General features: G+C 31.5%; 1 protein-coding gene and 1 long non-coding RNA gene across 2 annotated transcripts in view; one reads left to right on the top strand and one right to left on the bottom strand.

Annotated features, from left to right (window-relative positions):
• Window positions 1–3918, top strand: part of LOC139493894 (uncharacterized) — a 482493-nt gene extending 478575 nt beyond the window's left edge. Inside the window, exon 16 of the mRNA XM_071282058.1 lies at window positions 92–3918. Within this exon, the coding sequence (XP_071138159.1) occupies window positions 92–159 (68 nt within the window). The 3' untranslated portion in view covers window positions 160–3918. The remainder of the gene's footprint in view (window positions 1–91) is intronic.
• The window catches only part of LOC139493899 (uncharacterized), a 426642-nt gene that overhangs the window by 98750 nt on the left and 306888 nt on the right, over window positions 1–21004 (bottom strand). The gene's annotated exons all lie outside the window — the stretch shown is intronic.

The following is a 21004-nucleotide window of genomic DNA, read 5'->3' as shown; positions in this document are numbered from 1 at the left end:
GCTCTAATTAGGTACATTATATTATCTCAGTATCGGATGCAAACACGTTTTGCAAATGATTTTTTGACAGAATTTCTTTAAAATTTTTCAGGATTCCTAGAAAAGATGTATGCAGTTTTCGATAGTGTGGTATCTGATGCTTTGAACGATATTTGTTAATTTATTTTTGTATTCCCCATTTGCGGTCAATGGGATAAATATTGAATATGTGAAAAATTGGCATATTAGAAAAATGAAATGAACTACTCAAACTATAATTTACTAATTCAATTGACAAAAGAGTCAATGGTAAACAATAAATATAATCAAGAAGATGTGGTTTGAACACTGTCTATTCGAGTCCCAATGTAATAAAAGTTAACTATAGGTCAAGGTACGAAGCCGCGGCGCACACCAATCAGCAAACTATAAATTCTAGTGTAAAACCATTCACACAGGACGACTGAGGACTTATAACAGAGAAACACATATGAACCAAACCAACAAACCACATCCATCGAACAATAGGTTACTGACTTAGGACAAGCGCATACAAATGCAGAATGTGTTTGATATATTATAACTAGTACTTCAAGTTAAAACATAGTTGACCAGACACTATATAAACGGGGTCGTTTATGGCATTAACCGATTCTGATTTTATCGCTTACGGTCAAAAGCACACTGTATCTGATTATATTCTCAGTTAATGCAGTTTGTGTATTGATTCTGTATACCAATTATTGTTTATTCTGTATACCTATTATTGTTTTTTTCTGTATACCTATTATTGTTTATTCTGTATACCTATTATTATTACTTTTACTTTTAACTGTTTATCTTTTTCTGTTTTGTAATTGTTTCATCGTTTAGTTTGACTGTTATTGAAGTAAATGTTTAATGTTAAGTGAAGCAGTTTCTCAAAAGTCAATAAATACACCATGTTCACTTGAGTGTATTGATAACAAATTTGATTTCCTACACTTTTACAGATGAATAAGAAAATAAGAGTAAAAAAGTTTCAATAAAAATAACATAGTCCAATGTATAGCCAGACATTAAAAAATAAAGTAAAATGTTGTTTGTATAGATATATACATAGTATACATGATTACTATAGCCAGTCATTAAAAAATAAAGTAAATGTTTTTTGTATAGATATATACATAGTACACATGATTACTATAGCCAGTCATTAAAAAATAAAGTAAATGTTGTTTGTATAGATATATACATAGTACACATGATTGCTATAGCCAGTCATTAAAAAATAAAGTAAATGTTGTTTGTATAGATATATACATAGTACACATGATTGCTATAGCCAGTCATTAAAAAATTAAGTAAATGTTGTTTGTATAGATATATACATAGTATACATGATTATTATAGCCAGACATTAAAAAATAAAGTAAATGTTGTTTGTATAGATATATACATAGTACACATGATTGCTATAGCCAGTCATTAAAAAATTAAGTAAATGTTGTTTGTATAGATATATACATAGTATACATGATTATTATAGCCAGTCATTAAAAAATAAAGTAAATGTTGTTTGTATAGATATATACATAGTACACATGATTGCTATAGCCAGTCATTAAAAAATAAAGTAAAATGTTGTTTGTATAGATATATACATAGTACACATGATTGCTATAGCCAGACATTAAAAAATAAAGTAAATGTTGTTTGTATAGATATATACATAGTATACATGATTACTATAGCCAGTCATTAAAAAATAAAGTAAAATGTTGTTTGTATAGATATATACATAGTATACATGATTGCTATAGCCAGTCATTAAAAAATAAAGTAAATGTTTTTTGTATAGATATATACATAGTACACATGATTACTATAGCCAGACATTAAAAAATAAAGTAAATGTTGTTTGTATAGATATATACATAGTATACATGATTACTATAGCCAGTCATTAAAAAATAAAGTAAAATGTTGTTTGTATAGATATATACATAGTATACATGATTATTATAGCCAGACATTAAAAAATAAAGTAAATGTTGTTTGTATAGATATATACATAGTATACATGATTACTATAGCCAGTCATTAAAAAATAAAGTAAAATGTTGTTTGTATAGATATATACATAGTATACATGATTACAATTTTATTTAGATAGACCTGTAAACTATATATACATACACACTATATATTTGTAAATATATCATATATCAGCTCATAATTCAAGTATAGAAACAAGCAGATGTTATAATGTTGATAAAATAATAGACTATGTACTAAGTGTAACACTAACGCTATTGAAGATGAATACCATTTTATATTTGAATGTCAAATATATAATGAAATCCCAGAAAAGTAAATTAAAAAGTATTATTAAAGAAATCCATCTAAAAAACTATAGAGAATTAGAGGCGAACAATTGTTCAGGGAAATATCCTTTTGGGTAAGACTGTTGTTCATGTTTACTATACAATATGGGTTTTGCCCATTTTGAAGGCCATACAGTGACCTCTAGATGCTTACATTTACTCAATTTGTTTTTTGGTTCATAGTTGACTCATTGACTATCATACCACATCTTCTTATCTTTAATTTGTCTTGCACTTCAATAATGCAATATAGGTATAACTGGTTAATTATAAAGCCAGTTATTTTGTTACGTCAAATTGACTAACACGTTTTATTAATTTGTTTCACTGATGCAATGATTATTTTTGAAATGTCAGCTGTTTCAACTAACGAGATATTTGATTCTTATTTGTCCTGACATATTTTTCTAGGCGCTCATGAATATCGATTTCTCCATGTTCAACATATAAGTCTTAGGATACATTTAATTTCAAGGTTTTCAAATTTGCATTGTTCTTGCAAGTTTTCTTCAAATATACTTACAATAATATATTGTTATCGCGTCTATGACAGATTAAAATGTTTGCCAATTTTAGAGGATTCGCTATTGGCAAGTCATTTTAAATGGAATTGCTTTTGGTAAATTGATGAATTTGGAACGCAGCTGAATAAGGCAGGTCTCATTTTCATCAGTTTAAAAAAAAACACTAATGGTATGGTAATTATATTTGGCATGCAGTTGTAATTACATTTACAAATTTAATTTGAATGGTTGCATGTTGATTCGTTTCCCCCCTCCTCCGCTCACTTTCATGGACTTGTGTGTAGGTAATTTGTCAGTTAAAGAGGAACCAATCGTGGTATAACGTCAATAATATTGTTTTGCAGTTGTATAAAAAAAAATTGTCACTTCTCATGTCCTTGGAGACTTGTTTGTTACTTTTGAGTACATTGACTTTGAACGTTTTGCAAAATTAAAACATAAAAGTGTTGAGTTTAATTTTGCATTATTGCACGAAGATCCGACACAGGTGAGGCATATTATCTCTGTGTAAACAGTTCATATGTTCAATAGTTAACTTGTGTATCTATTAAACAAAAACGTTTTATGTAATTTGTGGTTACAAAAGCACGACTTAATTATACACTTAACATGAAATACAGTCATTTGAGTCTTAAATGCATTCTACCCATAATTTTGTTTTAAGTCGTATGTCTTAGTTTTAAACGTAGGTGTGTTTTCCAGTATTAATTTTTTTTAAACTTGGTTTAAATCAAACTGATCAATTTATTACGTTTGCAAGATAAATACATGAGATCTCTTTTTATTTTTTTTATTTTTTTACCTTGAGTGCTTGTGTGTCTCATAAGTCTTTATAAGCTTGGTTCTGATTTTTTTTATGTGATTGTACTTGTGTGTCTCATAAGTCTGTATAAGCTTGGTTCTGATTTTGTTTATGTGATTGTACTTGTGTGTCTCATAAGTCTTTATAAGCTTGGTTCTGATTTTTTTTATGTGATTGTACTTGTAAATATTTAGTTTTGTGTAAGATCAACATGTGACACTTTAATAAAATAAATTTTTCTGATCTTTATCTATCTTTTCATTTGAGTCTTAACTGTCACAATGCACACTGACATGGCTAACGTAAGTGAAAAGTAAAATCACAAAAATACTGAACTTAGAGGAAAATCAATTCGGAAAGTCCGTAATCACATGGCAAAATCAAATAACAAAACGCATCAAAAACGGATGGACAAGAACTGTCATATTCCTGACTTGGTACAGGCATTTTCAAATGTAGAAATTGGTGGATTAATAAAGGCAACAGTGATATACCGCTGTTCAAAACTCATAAATCCAGGGACAAAAAACAAAATCGGGGTAACAAACTAAAACCGAGGGAAACGCATTAAATATAAGAGGAGAACAATGACATAACACCGAAACGTAACACACACAGAAACGGACCAAGCATCAGACAAAACACCACGAGAATAACAAATATAACAAGAAAACCAAATACATGAATTTGGGATAGACAAGTACCGTGCCACGTCTGATATCAATATCTTAAACCTGATTCAATAGCGCTAACCCTCTCACTTTGATGACAGTTTCATCAAATTCCGTTATATTTACAATGATGCGTTAACTAAACAGACACAAAAAAAAAAAAAAAAGTAGTCAAAATATGGGTACAGCAGTCATCATCGTGTAACAATTTTAAAAGGAACAATTTAACAGAACACAAAAACATCTATCTACAAACACATTCATTGATTTGAGAGTCCGACGTCAGAAAATTTTATACGTCACATATATTTGTCGTTTAATGTATATTCCATCAATTTTAAAATTTCACATAGGCAATGTTAGCATACAGGGTTAACAAATCAAAAGTATGTAAGAATACATTTCAGAAATAGACCGAGATTTAAAATAGTCCAAAAGTCATATAGAATTTATAAGAATCCACAAATAGTTAATTCCACTACGCGATAAAATAATTTTGACGTTTGTGGTTCAACGTATTTTGTAATTCATAATAGAAATATATCATAATGACATAAAATAGAACAATGTCATACTGACGGGATCTTTAAAGTACAGGGTCACGTTATAAGAACCAAAGAAATACAAAAAGTCGCATATACAAAATACACTACCAAAATATGAAATACAAAACAAACACATTGATTGGATGTACCGAGCCAAGTTAAACGGATATCACATAAAACAATCCAACAGTAAAAGTAATATAAATAATAGAACAAAGACAAAAGAAAGAACAATAAAACACGTTGTTAAGATGATAAACAACATCAGTACGCAGAATCTATACATCAAGACCATCATGTATTATTTGTGAAATTGATACCGAATATTTATCAACAAGGTCTTGGTACCTTCCGATGAACTTTTTTAGAAAAAAGGAAGAGACGTTCTTTGGCATATACCTGGTTCAGCAACTTTCTACTCAGACACTGATGACGTTTTACAAAGTCTGAGTAGGAGCTGCAAGCTCTTGAATATTGAATAAGTTGGGAATATATATATCCCATATACAGGTGAAGTTGGTATATTGCTACTAAGGCGGGGGAAATTTATAATTTCAAAATTAAAATCGTCTCGTTTGTCATAGATTATGGTACTGAGATGACTGTGTAAGTCAAATTTGAGATATAAGTCTAAAAATGAGGCAGAGGAAGCCGTGTCTGGTGTTTCTTTAATTCTAGTTATAGGGCATATATTAATGGAACCCAATCTGAAAGGTTATGATTGTTTATGGAAAGAACATCATCAATATATCTGAAAGTGAAACTTAATAATCTGGCTTCTTTGATCCTCTTGTTTTTGACAAGTGTCTGTCGTATTCATATGAAAATAAGAAGAGGCGCACAGTTAGTTCCCAATAGGAATGCCGACAAATATGTTGTCGATAAGAAACTACAGCATACTGACCACTTGTTCTTCTGTGTAGCATGTTTTACCTTTTTGTTTGTCACTATTAACGAAATAAGCCTGATGAAATCCCAAAGTAATATATTTATAGCGTATGCTACCATTTTTATGTTGAAAGGTATTGTGGATTAGTGATTTACACATACCTTTAGATGGCTTGGAAGTATTCCTCCATCTTAGATTTTGAACAATAGCAGATATTAATTGGTCTAGATCATTAATGTAATTTCCAAATTTTGAGAGGAGTATGCAATTCATCTGTAAGACTTTAAATGTTGTGAAACATATTGTATGTTTAGTTATATTTACGACTGTAAAAAACACAATATTTTTGTTAGAGTCATTTGTTTTCAACTTTGCCAAACAAGGATTGATAACTCAAAAAGTAGGGGAGATAACTCAGATAAAGTAATTTTATAAAAAGAAAATGTTGTGAATTTTACTTAATTTACTATGTAGGAAGAAAACAATTCAGATGACCACCTTTTTTTCTTATCTGAATGCATGTTATGAGAGTTATTTTTTAAATCTTCTCACATCACTCCAAGTGCTCCAAGAAAACCTCTTTTTGAATAATAAACATCTGTTTTATCAGCGATCAAAGACGGCCTGCTAAGTTATTGTGAAACTGCCAATTCTAGAGGTGGCGTGAATCAGATGTGGAGAATAAACAATCCAAAGATCTTTTATACTACATACAATCTAAAAAAAATCCTCTTGCAATAGTATTAAAATTTTTGACTTTTCTACACTTTACACAAGTATTCCCCAATCCAAATCAAAAGACATTTGAAAGAGTTGTAATTGCTTTGATTAATAAAAAAGAATTGCCAACGGAGATACCGTAGTATCTTGTCTAAGGGAGGGATAAATCCTACTTTGTAAAGGATCACTCTGATTCAAACAAAAAATTCTCTGAAACTGGCATTATCAAGATATTTATATTTTTGAATAGACCATGATAAAAACTTAATATTGACAGATTATTAAAAGATTATAAGGTTTTTAATCAAAACACCCCTGCCACCTTTACTAGGATCAAAAGAAGCTTTATCGATCATACAAAATAGCAATGGGCATACAAAAAACATCTTTTGTCGTTTATATTTTTAAAGATATCACGTGTCAAATTTTCAATTTGTAGGTTTTTTGAAAGAGTTTTTTTTAAGTTTGGACATGAACTGAAATTAATCACAGCACAAAGTAGGTTTGACAGGAGATTGACGTATTTCGTGAACTTCTGAATGCCTACAAGAGTATTTTACGGTTGAATCTTTATTATCGTCACGTTTATCAATCTTTTCTGTTTTTGGTTTCTCACCCAATTGCGTCGCTACAACTGAATTATAAATAGTTGTCATACAAGTGGAACGTATAGCTAGCTATAAAAGCAGGTTCAACATAACATTTCCTTCTGAAAAACCCTGTCCAAGGTACGGACTATGACAGGTGTTTTCAATTTGTACTGTTGGTTTGTATATTAGAGCGTTTGATTTTGACAGGTTTTAAGGACTTTCAAGGAACTTACTTTAAATAAATCAAATTTAAGCGGTAATAACTGTCCATTTCTAGATTTAGATATTTCGGTTTTTAAACGGGAAACTCCACGCTAAAATTTACGACAAAAAGGACGATTTTTCGTTCCCTCTGGATATTTTCCGATTTTTAAATGGTGATATTCCTTTTGCACCATCTTACGGTGTTTATATTTTAAAGCTCGTTCGCTATTCCCGTGTCTGTTGTGTTTTTTTTTTATTTTAACGAACGTAATCAAAGTATTACTGATAAATTATCAAACCAGTGATATCGTTACAATGAATTACTTTAAACCTTTTCTAATTTTTTCCATGGGTATAAAGAGTTTGTTTTGAAGTTTTTTTGGTTGTATCGGTAGAAAAATTATTTAAAACGGGAAAGCACAACCTCATTTTTACGGAAACGTTGTTAACCGTACCCGGAAATTTAGAAATGATCCTGGTAAACTTTTTCTAAAAGGTTACCAATTATACACTGTAATAAGATCATTTAATATTGTTTCATTGGTATGAATATTATTTTTGTTATCAGTAAATTAAAAGCAAACTAGACCGTTGGTTTTCCCGTTTGAATGGTTTTACACTTGTAATGTTGGGGCCCTTTATAGCTTTTTGTTCGATGTGAGCCAAGGCTCCGTGTTGAAGGCCGTACATTGATCTATAATGGTTTACTTTTATAAATTGTTATTTGGATGGAGAGTTGTCTCATTGGCACTCACACCACATCTTCTTATATCTAAATATCACTACTATGTTAAATTCTCACTCCTAAATTTGTCCGAATTTTATACATTTCTAATCTATCTACATGGCTAAATAAGAGAGAAGTCAAAATGTAGTCTTGGTTTGCTCGCAGTAACTTAATATTTTCTGTGCGATACAAGATTTAATAAAGATAATAACACATTACAAATATCTCTCAAGAAATACAAATCTAGCTTTTACACTAAATCCATTGGATGTTGGATGTGTACGGATTGATATGTGCGATACAAGATAATAACACATTACAAATATCTCTCAAGAAATACAAATCTAGCTTTTCTAAACCAAACCATTATAAATTAATGCAAATAATATACTCTGCAGAACGTGTCGTACTTTGAAGTTACTGTGAGCACCTCGATACATATTATGCAACTTATATGGGACTATATGGGACTATATAACCCGACCCGTATTCCCGCCTAAGAAATGCCCGTGCAGTACTAACTAAAGACTTATATGTAGATACCATCCAACCAGTTCTTCCAACTTGTTTTACAAACTTTATCTACAAACCACAGTTACTTAATATAGAAATAGATAAGGAAAAATCTAAATATAACGGAATAGAAACATGTTTATACATATACACATTCATGGATATTCAATCAGTCAAAACCTGTATCTTGGCATTGCACAATGTCAAGTTTTTCTCTGACTGTTTATGACGTCTTTGCACTAAATCCATTGGATGTGTACGGATTGATAATTTAGTCTTAGATGCATGATTTTTTTATTAGTTGTTAGTGGCTCTGAAATAGCTGTCAGTTAACTGTGAGTACTCTCATGTCTGTTGTTGGGATGTACAAGTACCCGGCCACGTCTGCTTGTATTTTTGTCCATCTGATGAGTAAAGCCTTTTTCAACTGATTGTTATAGTTCGTTCTTATGTTGTATTGTTATACAGCTGTCCAAGGTAAGAGGAAGGGTTGGGATTCCGCAAGCATGTTAAACCCCGCCTAATTCTGTATTCAGTGCCTGTCCCAAGTTATGAGCCTGTAATTCAGTGGTTGTCGTTAGTTTATGAGTTTCATATTTTGTTTTCCGTTCAATTTTTGTACATAAATTAGGCCGTTAGTTTTCTTGTCTGTATTGCTTTTCATTGTTATTTTGGGGCCTTTTATACTGAATTATGCTGTATGGATTTTGCTCGTTGCTGAAGGACGTACGGTGATATAAAGTTGTTAATATCTGTATCATGTTCGACTCTTGTGAAGAGTTGTCTCATTGACAATCATACCACATCTTCTCTTTTTTTTTTATTTTCTCTTTTTCAATTTACCTTTGAGTACAGTATTTATGTAGATATATGTTTTTCGTTGTGTATTTGAGAAAGTTGTAAAGGAATGATGCTTCGTTTGAGTGTAAAATATAGTAGTGGTGCGCTATTAGAATTCCTTGATTACCGACGATTAATTTTGGTAATCCATCACACTCAACAAATACATGTATGTTGTCAAGTATTTTGATAATACGACCTGCATTCATTTGTTGTTGGAATCAGTGTGGTTCTTCATAAGATCAGATCGTTCATGATCCCAAAACAAATAACAAGCAATTAGTACCTACATGTTATAGTGTTTGGAAATAATTCATCACTGTATTTCGGAAGGTTACATGTAGTAAAAAGTTAAATCACAAAAATACTGAACTCAGAGGAATATCAAATTGGAAAGTCCCTAATCACATGGCAAAATCAAATGACAAAACACATAAAAAAACGAATGGACAAGAACTGTCATATTCCTGATTTGGTACAGGCATTTTTAAATGTCAATGGTACATTTTCAAACGGTAGTAAGAACGTCAAACATCTTGATTTATAGATCGTTTTTAATACGGATTTCTGTGCGAAGTTTTGTTCTCTCTTATAATAGTATTTATAAAAGGGAGATTTTCAAATTTCTCATCTTTGCGAATATTATAGAGCTATTTGTGGTATCCATGTTTGTAGCGAATTCAAAGTTTTTTACTGATACAATGTTTTGCTTAAAAAGCACTAATGCTAGAAGCTATGTCTGTTGGGACAAAACAAAATATTAAACATTTCTATCCGCTTGCTTCTTAAAACGGTCCCAACAGCGTGTGTTCATTGTACATCTTAGTTTTAAAATAACATAATTATAATAACCCTTATTCCGTAAATTTTCAATAAAAATCATTTTATCATTGTATTCATTTTGTCCATACATGATTTCTTAATTTTATACGCAGTTCTGTAAATAGTAAATTGATCATCCTTAATTTCTAATTCTTTTTACATAGTCCGAGATTACTCTGACGTCCAACGGTTGTTTTGTCAGACAAGCTGGGGCCATGGGACGTCAGAGCTCGTCTCATATCAAAAAATGGATATTTGCCCACCCAAAATAGATGCGCTGCTTCGTCGCTTCTGGTGCCGATTGAGGGCCTTAAAATTATATAAATCGGGCATGAATCTGTTCATTTTTAGCTCACCTTGCCTAAAAGGCCAAGTGAGCTTTTCTTATCACTTACTGTCCGTCGTCCGTCGTCCGTCGTCCGTCGTCGTTAACTTTTACAAAAATCTTCTTCTCTGAAACTACTGGGTCAAATCAATCAAAACTTGACCACAATCATCATTGGGGTATCTTGTTTAAAAAATGTGTCCCGTGACCCGGCCAACCAACCAAGATGGCCGCCATGACTAAAAATAGATTATAGGGGTAAAATGCAGTTTTTGGCTTATAACTAAAAAAAACCGAGGCATTTAGAGCAAATCTGACACGAGGTAAAATTGTTTCTCAGGTCAAGATCTATCTGCCCTGAAATTTTCAGATGAATTGGACAAACTGTTGTTCGGTTTCTGCCCATGAATTGGAAATTTTAAGGAAATTTTGCTGTTTTTTGGTTATTATCTTGAATACTATTATAGATAGAGATAAACTGTAAAAAGTAATAATGTTCAGCAAAGTAAGATCTACAAAAAGGTCAAAATGATTAACATGGTCAGTTGACCCCTTTAGGAGTTATTGCTCTTTGTAGTCAATTTTTAACCATTTTTCGTAAATCTTAGTAATCTTTTACAAAAATCTTCTCCTCTAAAACTAATGGGCTAAATTAATCCAAACTTGGCCACAATCATCTTTGGGGTATGTAGTTTAAAAAATGTGTCCGATGACTTGGCCATCCAACCAAGATGGCCGCCACGGCTAAATATAGAACATAGGGGTAAAATGCAGTTTTTGGCTAATAACTCAAAAATCAAAGCATTCAGGGCAAATCTGACGGAGTTAAATTGTTTATCATGTCAAGATCTATCTGCGCTGATATTTTTAGATGGATCCGACAACCGGTTGTTGGGTTGCTGCCCCTAAATTGGTAATTTTAAGGACATTTTGTCGTTTTTTGTTATTATCTTGAATATTATTATAGATAGAGATAAACTGTAAACGGCAATAATGTACAGCAAAGTAAGGCCTAAAAAAAAGTCAACATGACTAAAACGGTCAATTGACCCCCTAAGGAGTTATTGTCCTTTATAGTCAATTTTAAACAATTTTCATAAAATTTGAAAATGTTTACAAACATTTTCCACTGAAACTACTGGGCCAAGATCATTATAGATAGATAATTGTAAGCAGCAAGAATGTTCAGTAAAGTAAGATCTACAAACTCATCACCATCACCAAAAGACAATTTTGTCATGAATACATCTGTGTGTCCTTCGTTTATGATATGCACATAGACCAATGTGAGCGACACAGGTTCTTTAGAGCCTCTAGTTATTTTAAATTTTGAAAATTATGTTAAAAGCTAACATTTCTAAAAAATAAGTTTTGAAATTTAATAGTATCAATATTTAATCAAATTTTAAACATAACGTGTATTTTTATTAATTTGGATTTTTGACAAAACCCAGTTATGTACTAGTGAACTTTAAACTTTATAGAAATTATGTTTTGTTGTAGTTTGACCTTTCCGATGCAATAAGTTATGGGTGCGAATTTACTTTGTTCATGTTTATTGGCGCCTATATTTTGTCACGTGATGGTAGCAGCAAACAATGGTCAGCTCGTAGTCAGAATTATAAGTTCACGAATAACTTTATACTGTTATGTTGTGAATCAGCAGGCCTATGGATGGAGAGTTGTCTCATTGGCACTCACACCACATCTTCTTATATCTCAGCTGTTAAATCTAGTTTAAACCATTTATTTTCGAATACAAGAACTCGTAATTTGCAAAAGATAAATGCAATAGTAGTATTCCGCTGTTTGAAAGTCATAAATCGATTTAGAGAAATTAAATCCAGATTACAAACTAAAACTATAAAAGAAATGACAAAGGAACAGGAGAAACAATTAAGTGCAAAAAAATAAATAAAAAGACAATACAACACACACAGAAACGAACTGTAAGATAACAATTGCCATTTTCCTTGGTAGAAAAGAAAAATTGTGGCTTGAACCTGGTTTTGCGGCTATCTAAACCTTCAGTTTGTATGGCAATGTTAAGTATAACACTAAAATAACAACATAACATGATTGGACTTCAATGCATTTAAATGGAAGAACATTCAGGACAGAGAAATACACACATTCAAGTCATAGTACTCAAACGTCGATAACCAAAGAGTTAAAACTTCTCCTTCATTCTCTGTAGCACATGTTATTCACATGTAATTTGGTTTTTCCATTGAAATAATTTAATTCATTACATAAAACTCTCCTATTCACCTATTAATTGTCTCTGTTAGATCAGTACATTTCTGTCAATATAAAAAAGAAGATGTGGTATGATTGCCAATGAGACAACTCTCCACAAGAGAACAAAATGACACAGAAATTAACAACTATAGGTCACCGTACGGCCTTCAACAATGATCAGCATGATCAGCTATAAAAGGCCCTCAAATGACAATGTAAAACAATTCAAACGAGGAAACTAACGGTCTCATTTATGTAAAAAAATGAACGAAAAACAAATATGTTGCGAATAAACAAACGACAGCCACTGAATTACAAGTTAAATCAATCCTAATTCTATCTCACTTTGATAGTTTTTCATATGTGACGTCATGCTGTTTCTAAATTTCATAAATTCAAATGTGGCATAACGTTTGTGCCTTTTCGCCATCGTATGTGACGTCACATTTTTTTTAAATTACGTTGACGCCTGGACTGATCCGGGTGTGTCTATTCTGTGTTAAACTTTAATAGCATTATGTATTCGGGTTTAGTTTCTGTAATTAGTTAATACTTCAGTTTCATTATGTATATCTCTTTCATATTCATTTGTTAAAATTTACTGTTTGCAATAGCATGAATTGTTCTATATAATAAGGATGTTCTTATCCCGGGCATAAAAACAATGCCGTATTTGGCAAAACCTTTTCAACTTTTTATCTTCAGTGCTGTACAACTTTGTACCTTTTTCACTTTCGATCTTTTATATCTGGGCGTTATGTATTCGGGTTTAGTTTTCTGTAATTAGTTAATACTTCAGTTTCTTTATGTATATCTCTTTCATATTCATATGATAAAATTTACTGTTTGCAATAGCATGAATTGTTCTATATAATAAGAATGTTCTTATCCCGGGCATAAAAACAATGCCGTATTTGGCGAAACCTTTTCAACTTTTGATCTTCAGTGTTGTACAACTTTGTACTTTTTTCACTTTCGATCTTTTATATCTGGGCGTCACTTGTAAGTCTTGTGTGGACAAGGCGCGTTTTTGGCGTATTGAATTTTAAACCTGATGTTTTTTGTTATCTATTAATCATGTTTTTCTTTGTCTAATATGTTCTATTAATTGGTATTGTAGTCCTGTAATATTATGTTGTCATTTCAATGTTATATTTAACTTTGCCATTAAAGTGCGAGGTTTGGCATGCCACAAAACCAGGTTCAACCCACCACTTTTATTCCCCTTTAAAAGTGTCCTGTACCAAGTCAGGAAGATGGCCATTGTTATATTATTGTTCGTTTCTGTGTGTGTTGCATTTTAACGTTGAGTCGTTTGTGTTTTCTCTCTGAGAAATTGAGATAAGACGTGGCACGGTACTTGTCTATCCCAAATTCATGTATTTGGTTTCCATGTTATATTTGTTATTCTCGTGGTGTTTTGTCTGATGCTTGGTCCGTTTCTGTGTGTGTTACGTTTCGGTGTTATGTCGCTGTTCTCCTCTTATATTTAATGCGTTTCCCTCGGTTTTAGTTTGTTACCCCGATTTTGTTTTTTGTCCATGGATTTATGAGTTTTGAACAGCGGTATACTACTGTTGCCTTTATTCCTGACTTGAGACAGGCAAATACATATTGTCAGAACAATTTCAGAAACTATGTACAAGTTTTGCTTCATTTCGGTTTTATTAACGTCACTTGGGGATAGTCTTATAATTGAACAAAATCAACCTCAATAAAGAAACTAACCGTGAGAAGTTTCAGATTCTGATTTATTCAGTGATAGTGCATAAAGTGATGTCATACAAATAAATTGTATCTCAATATTTTTTAACGTCACTTGGGGAAAGTATTTTTGGTGAATACAATCAACTCCAATAAAAATATTTTTTCTAATATTTATTTAGAAATAATGGATGTTTGTTCGTTAAAATATAAACTGAAGTCACAAAAATAAGTTGTATCCACGTTGTCAGAGATACATGACGTCTAAATAGCACCTATTAAATAATTTTGTAATCTAGCACCTGTGTCTATTCTTTTTGATTGAAAACATAACCTATAGTTATAAAGTCAAATGCAGAAATGCACGTTACTCGTACATAAAATTTCAAAAACTTCAGGTTTATATTATCATAAAAGATTATATAATGCCTTGTATAATTGACAATTAACTGCTAGTGCAAGATAAACAGTAAAATGATTTTGGTGAATTTAATTTTTGTCTTTTTCGACCTCCGAGTTTTCTTTGAGACTTCATCCTGACAGTTTACATCCATATGCTGCTGGTAGAATTGACCTTGATTATTTTTTTACATATGTTCTTGAAGACTCAATCATGACAATATACATCTATATGCTGCTGGTGGAATTGACCTTGATTATCGATTTACATAATGTGTTTGAAGACACCATCCTGACAATTTTCATCCTTATGCTTCTGGTGGAATTGACCTTGACAATTAATTTACATGGTAGTGGTGAATTTGATCTTGATACTCAACTTACAAATGTTTTGGTAGATTTAATTAAAATAATGTTCGACCTTGCGTGATGTGCTAATAAGATTTTGATCGTAATAATTATGTTTTGACAAAATATTATAACAATATCTTCACTTAATATCTTGGTATTTTCTTTTGTTTATAGTAAACTCATTTGCTTAATTTTGACAAAATGTGTAGAATATATAGCTAACGAAAGTTAAGATTGAAATAAAAAAGGAACAGTTTGACAGTTGAGTGGATTTGCTTTATAATTATTTATGCAGTAATGAAATTTCATCAATTGTCCCCCAACGCAATGCTTTCATATTGTGAATACTCACGGAAGTCTATGATAACTCGAGCTGGTTATTTTGTCACATTCATTTTGTTTGGAACTGTAGCCTAATTCGCCGTTTCAGAATCTAATGCTTTCTTGGTAATATTTCAAAAGTCTACACCAAAACGTCGTGATTGGTTACAATTTCATAAACAATGGAAATATAACCAATGACGTGACGTTATTTTCATCATGGGGTAGGAAGAATAAAATTACCCATGATGCTTTAGATTCTGAAACGACGAATAAAGTTTTCCCTACAGAACATTTCTTAAAGTTTGCATTTCCAAACATACAGTTGTATCAAAGTAGTTATCGTAATTTCAAGATAAAAATCATTCTTAAATATAAAGTATCATTTTGATAATTGAAGATAAACATATAATTGAAACGTGTTTAGAAAAGAATGAATGATACCTAAAGTCATTAATCAGACTCATAACAAAATAAGCCAGTAGAGTTGGTAAATGCTATTAATGTCTTAAGTTCTTACCATGGTAACTGTCGTTGACTGTGTGTTGTGACCAACATTTGCAACCTGAGAATAATCATTATAGAATAACTTATAGAAGAATTCAAATATAGAAAAATATTGAACGAGTAACTAAACTACACAATAATTCACAAATGCGCGTAGCGCATGAATCATTGAACAGTGTTGGTCGGTCACGAGTTAAAAATCTTTTTCAATATTATAATTCTTTGATAAATTATTATTTTTTTGACATTGGCAAATAGCGTTTTCAGGAAATTTAAGTAAACCTGTAAGGAACTATATCTTTTTGTACGCATTCACATTTTGTTTTGATGCGACGTTATTGAAAACGTCTTGACCAAGCTTCTTGTTGTATAATGTGAAATAACCACGTTTATTTCACATGTGAAATTTACGGTTTTTATTTACCGCGAAATCAATGTAATTCATTACAGCCAATATAATCATATTCTAAAAAAAAAAATTCAGTATAAAGGCAGTCTGTTCATTCCACGCTCCTTACAAACCCCGTCCCCATGCGAAGCAAATTAATTTGTACCGACAAAACTAAAATACATTGTAATAAAGATTTTATAAAGATTGAACATTTGTTTGTTCAAAGTGAAGTAAAACAAAACTATGAATAAACTTAATAAATGCCTGTTCTTGTAATCAGATTTCCTTCCTGCTGTATATGGCATATATTAAAATATGTATAACAATGAGGAGATGTGGTATTTTTATTAATGGAGCATCTTACCACCAGACCAAATGTCGTTGAAGTTACTACTATAGGTCAAGGTACGGCCTTCAAAAATGAGCAAAAGCCATACCGTATCATAAACTCGAAAAGGTCCGAATAGATAAGTGTATAACAATTGAAAAAAAAACCGGCCTGTTTGATGTACAGCACAATTATCTAAATACATATTTATAATGATTGAAAATACATGAAGTTAACTGCCTTCTATTGATTAAAAAATCAAAAAGAATGAACATAATTCTAATCAAGCAACTTTTATATAGGCTACCATTGTTATTTTCTTGTATACAATGACACGTTAAGTCGTATCCTCATGAAGATAAGCTAAAAAAATTGACAGTGATTCAGACAATTTATCAGGTGTAATAGTCACATTGAAAAAGAAAAAAAACAGTAATATATAAATTAAAAGTTTAAACGGAAATCGGGATTATTAGCTTTCTTTCAATAACATTAACAGAATGGCAATATGCCATATACTATAGTTCACGTTAAAATGCAATATTTTGATTGGCTAATACGAGGGTGTTAATCTACTCTATGACATTGCTGAGCGGATGACACTATTTTTTAATGTCACCCTCTCGTCATATACACATTAGTACTCTTACAATAGAAATTAGTATTTGAAAAAAGGAAAATCTAATAATAAAAACTTTTAAACAAGGTTTCAATGAAATTAACATACAGTCATCATAAATGAAAGAAGATGTGGTATGATTATCATTCGTACCAGGATTATAATTTAGTACGCCAGACGCGCGTTTCGTCTAAATAAGACTCATCAGTGACGCTCATATCAAAATATTTATAAAGCCAAACAAGTACAAAGTTGAAGAGCATTGAGGATCCAAAATTCCAAAAAGTTGTGCCAAATACGGCTAAGGTAATCTATGCCTGGGATAAGAAAATCCTTAGTTTTTTCGAAAAATTCAAAAATTGTAAACAGGAAATTTATAAAAATGACCACACGATTGATATTCATGTCAACACCAAAGTGTTGACTACTGGGCTGGTGATACCCTCGGGGACGAAACGTCCACCAGCAGTGGTATCGACCCAGTGGTGCAAATAGTTAGCATAGGTACCAGGCTTATAATTTAGTACGCCAGACGCGCGTTTCGTCTACATAAGACTCATCAGTGACGCTCATATCAAAATATTTATAAAGCCAAACAAGTACAAAATTGAAGAGCATTGATGGTATCAGTGTCAATGGGACAACTCTCCATCTAAGTAACAATTTAAAAAAAGTAAACCATAATAGGTCAAGGTACGTTATGTATTATTTGAACGAACCCTTTGGAAAACTATCAAAATTGATTGGTTTTCGTTTGTTTGACATTTACCCTAGACATCCGTATAATGTTTAAGAATGTAAACATAATATATTGCACGCGAAAACCACATAAATAAGACTATAGTATACTTAGGCCATACCTGATCGATATACAATCGTCCGTTATAGATGAACGGCCGCCATTTTGTTATGAAGAACATCGACATAATCCATACATATGAAACGGATATCAAGGAATGTATAGAACATAAAACAAACACAACAAAAAGTGGACATTAAAATCAATTATTATACAGAATATCCCATGACCAACAGATAAAACATAAATACCTCAAAACCTAAAGTTCTAAGAATCCAAAATGGCGGCCACGTTACCCAAAATAAAAAGTACCTTACTTTCGCACACACCAACTTCCGCTTCCCGTACAAAGGGGAATCCTCAACTAATAGAAACCTAAAAATCGAAATAGAAACCCTCTCCCACCAATCACGAATGTAGGTTTTTGCAAGAAATTTCGACTAATTAGAAGAATAGGACCAGCCCCTACGCAAAAATTGCAACCAATCACATATATATTGTTTTATTAACTATGTAATAAGAAATCTAAAAAAAAAACATTTACTTCAACACAAAATTTACATGGACGCACGCTATCAAAAAAAGCTGACCAAGAATTTCGTCAGATTAGTAGCTAAAACTGTATCGGACTACATAATGCAATCACGTCTTCTTAACGACGAACATTTGTGTAAAGAACAATTTAAAAAAATCAAAACATTGACTAATTCCCCTTTCAATCAACATCACATTCATAGTAAGACATATGTTTGTAATAATTTTAGCAACTGTAATTGATATGGGGACGAAGTCCCCAATTATTGTAGAAAAATCAATTAAAAAAAAAAAAAAAAATCGGGAAAATTTCCCGAATTTTTCATTCTACTAATGAATTCAAAATCGTTAACTTTTTTTTTCAGATCTACATCCTGTACCGGTCTTGTTTGCATGTCCGGTCTTGTTTGCATGAGACTTTGAATACAATGTATATTTATCAACTTATCAACAATTATAGGAAGGAATTTAACAGCCGATCATTTTTGATAACTGTTTGATATGAAAAGAAAACGTTACCTGATAACAGCGTTTCTTTGTTTACATTTAACATGACGTCATAACTTAAATAACGTCACAACTAAATCTCTAACAACAGAACCAATATCAGAAACGTTACGGTATTTCCGTTTCTTTTATGTTTGAATTAAAAACAAATTAGTACAGACTTCGTCCCCATTCACAGGTAATGCCTGCCTCATATTATGGGGACGAAAACAGTAGAGAATTCAATAAAAAAAAAAAAAAAATCGGGAAATTTTCATTGTACTAATGAACTCAAAATCGGTTATTTTTTTTATGTCATGTTTTGAATTCCCGCATCTGCGCAGAAAACTACAATGAACTTCCGTTTTCCAGTCTCGTTTGGGTCCAATCAACAGTTTTTTTCTATGACGTCATAATTTGAGGGACCATGTATAAGTGACCCTTAGTGGTGGACTGATTAATAAAGATACTTGTATAAAACTAGATATCACTGGAATCAGAATGTTCTCTAGTTTATAATGGAATAAAAAAAAACTGTATTTTTAATGGTATAAAAAAGTTTTATCCAGAGAAACTTGGAAAAACATTGCCTAATTTAAGCTTAAAAAACCTGAAATCAGGTCATGTGAACACCCGTGAAGTCATGATACCTGCATATTTTTCATAATCAAAATTGTATGAATTTCATAGATTTTTATCTGGTCTTTCAAAAAATTCACGCTTCAGAGTACGTTCGCCTGCTCCGAAAATAGCTACAGTGGCTGCAAATAAGTTTTCAATTTTCACTGCCAAAAAAACAGACTGTTTACAGTGTTGTGTCCTCTCAAAACATGTATAATTAATCTATTTTTTTAAATTAGTTTAATCATTCAACCTGCTTTAATTGAAGTTAATTAACATATCTTTACAACCAAATACAACAATCATGATACTTTTTCACCGATTATGTTGATAAAAAGGGACTTCCCTCCATGTCTATTTTTAGTTGGGGAATAACCCCTTGTTTTTTATACGAAACTGTCTATAGCACCCTTTGCATGAAATTTTGAGTAAAATATATATGTATCAGTCTAGTATAAAAAAGGAAGGAACGCAATATCAATTTCATTTTTAGTAATTCCTTGATATGAAAAAATGTTACTTAATGATAGCATTTTTGTTTACATTGCATATGACGTCATAACTTAAATAACGTCACAACTAAAATCCCTAACAACAGAACCAAAATCGGAAATGTTACGGTATTTCCGTTTTGAAATTAAGATATACATGTCTGAATTAAAAAAAAGTCATAAACTGCGTCCCCTTTCACAGGTAAGGTTTGCCTCATATTATGAAAACTAAGCATTTTCTAACCCCAGGGATAGATGACCGTAGCTGTATTTGTCAGAATTACGGGTATACCAACATTATTTGATAATTTTACTTTTTATATTCGAGCGCCACTGATGAATGTAGACGAAAAACACAATTTTAATCCCAGTATATTACGAACGTTTAAGCTTTATTATTATACCTTACATATATCTCAAACAATTCTATTGGGTGAAACGTGATCACATGACATGGAATAATTCAGTTAAGTTTCATTCAATAGCAAGGAAGGACGAACAACCCTTAAAATTTACACCAGCGGTGAATAACCCTATTATATGGGGACGAAGTCTCAAAATATGGTAGAAAAATCAATAATAAAATTTTTTTTAAAAATCGGCAAAATTTCCCGAATTTTTCATTCTACTATTGAACTCAAAATCGTTTTTTTTTAGATCTACTTCCTTTTCCAGTTTTCACTGCATTTGTGCAG

Source organism: Mytilus edulis, chromosome 11 (genome assembly GCF_963676685.1).
Source record: "Mytilus edulis chromosome 11, xbMytEdul2.2, whole genome shotgun sequence".
Taxonomy (NCBI): Eukaryota; Metazoa; Mollusca; class Bivalvia; order Mytilida; family Mytilidae; genus Mytilus; species Mytilus edulis.
This window is presented reverse-complemented; position numbering and strand designations above follow the sequence as displayed.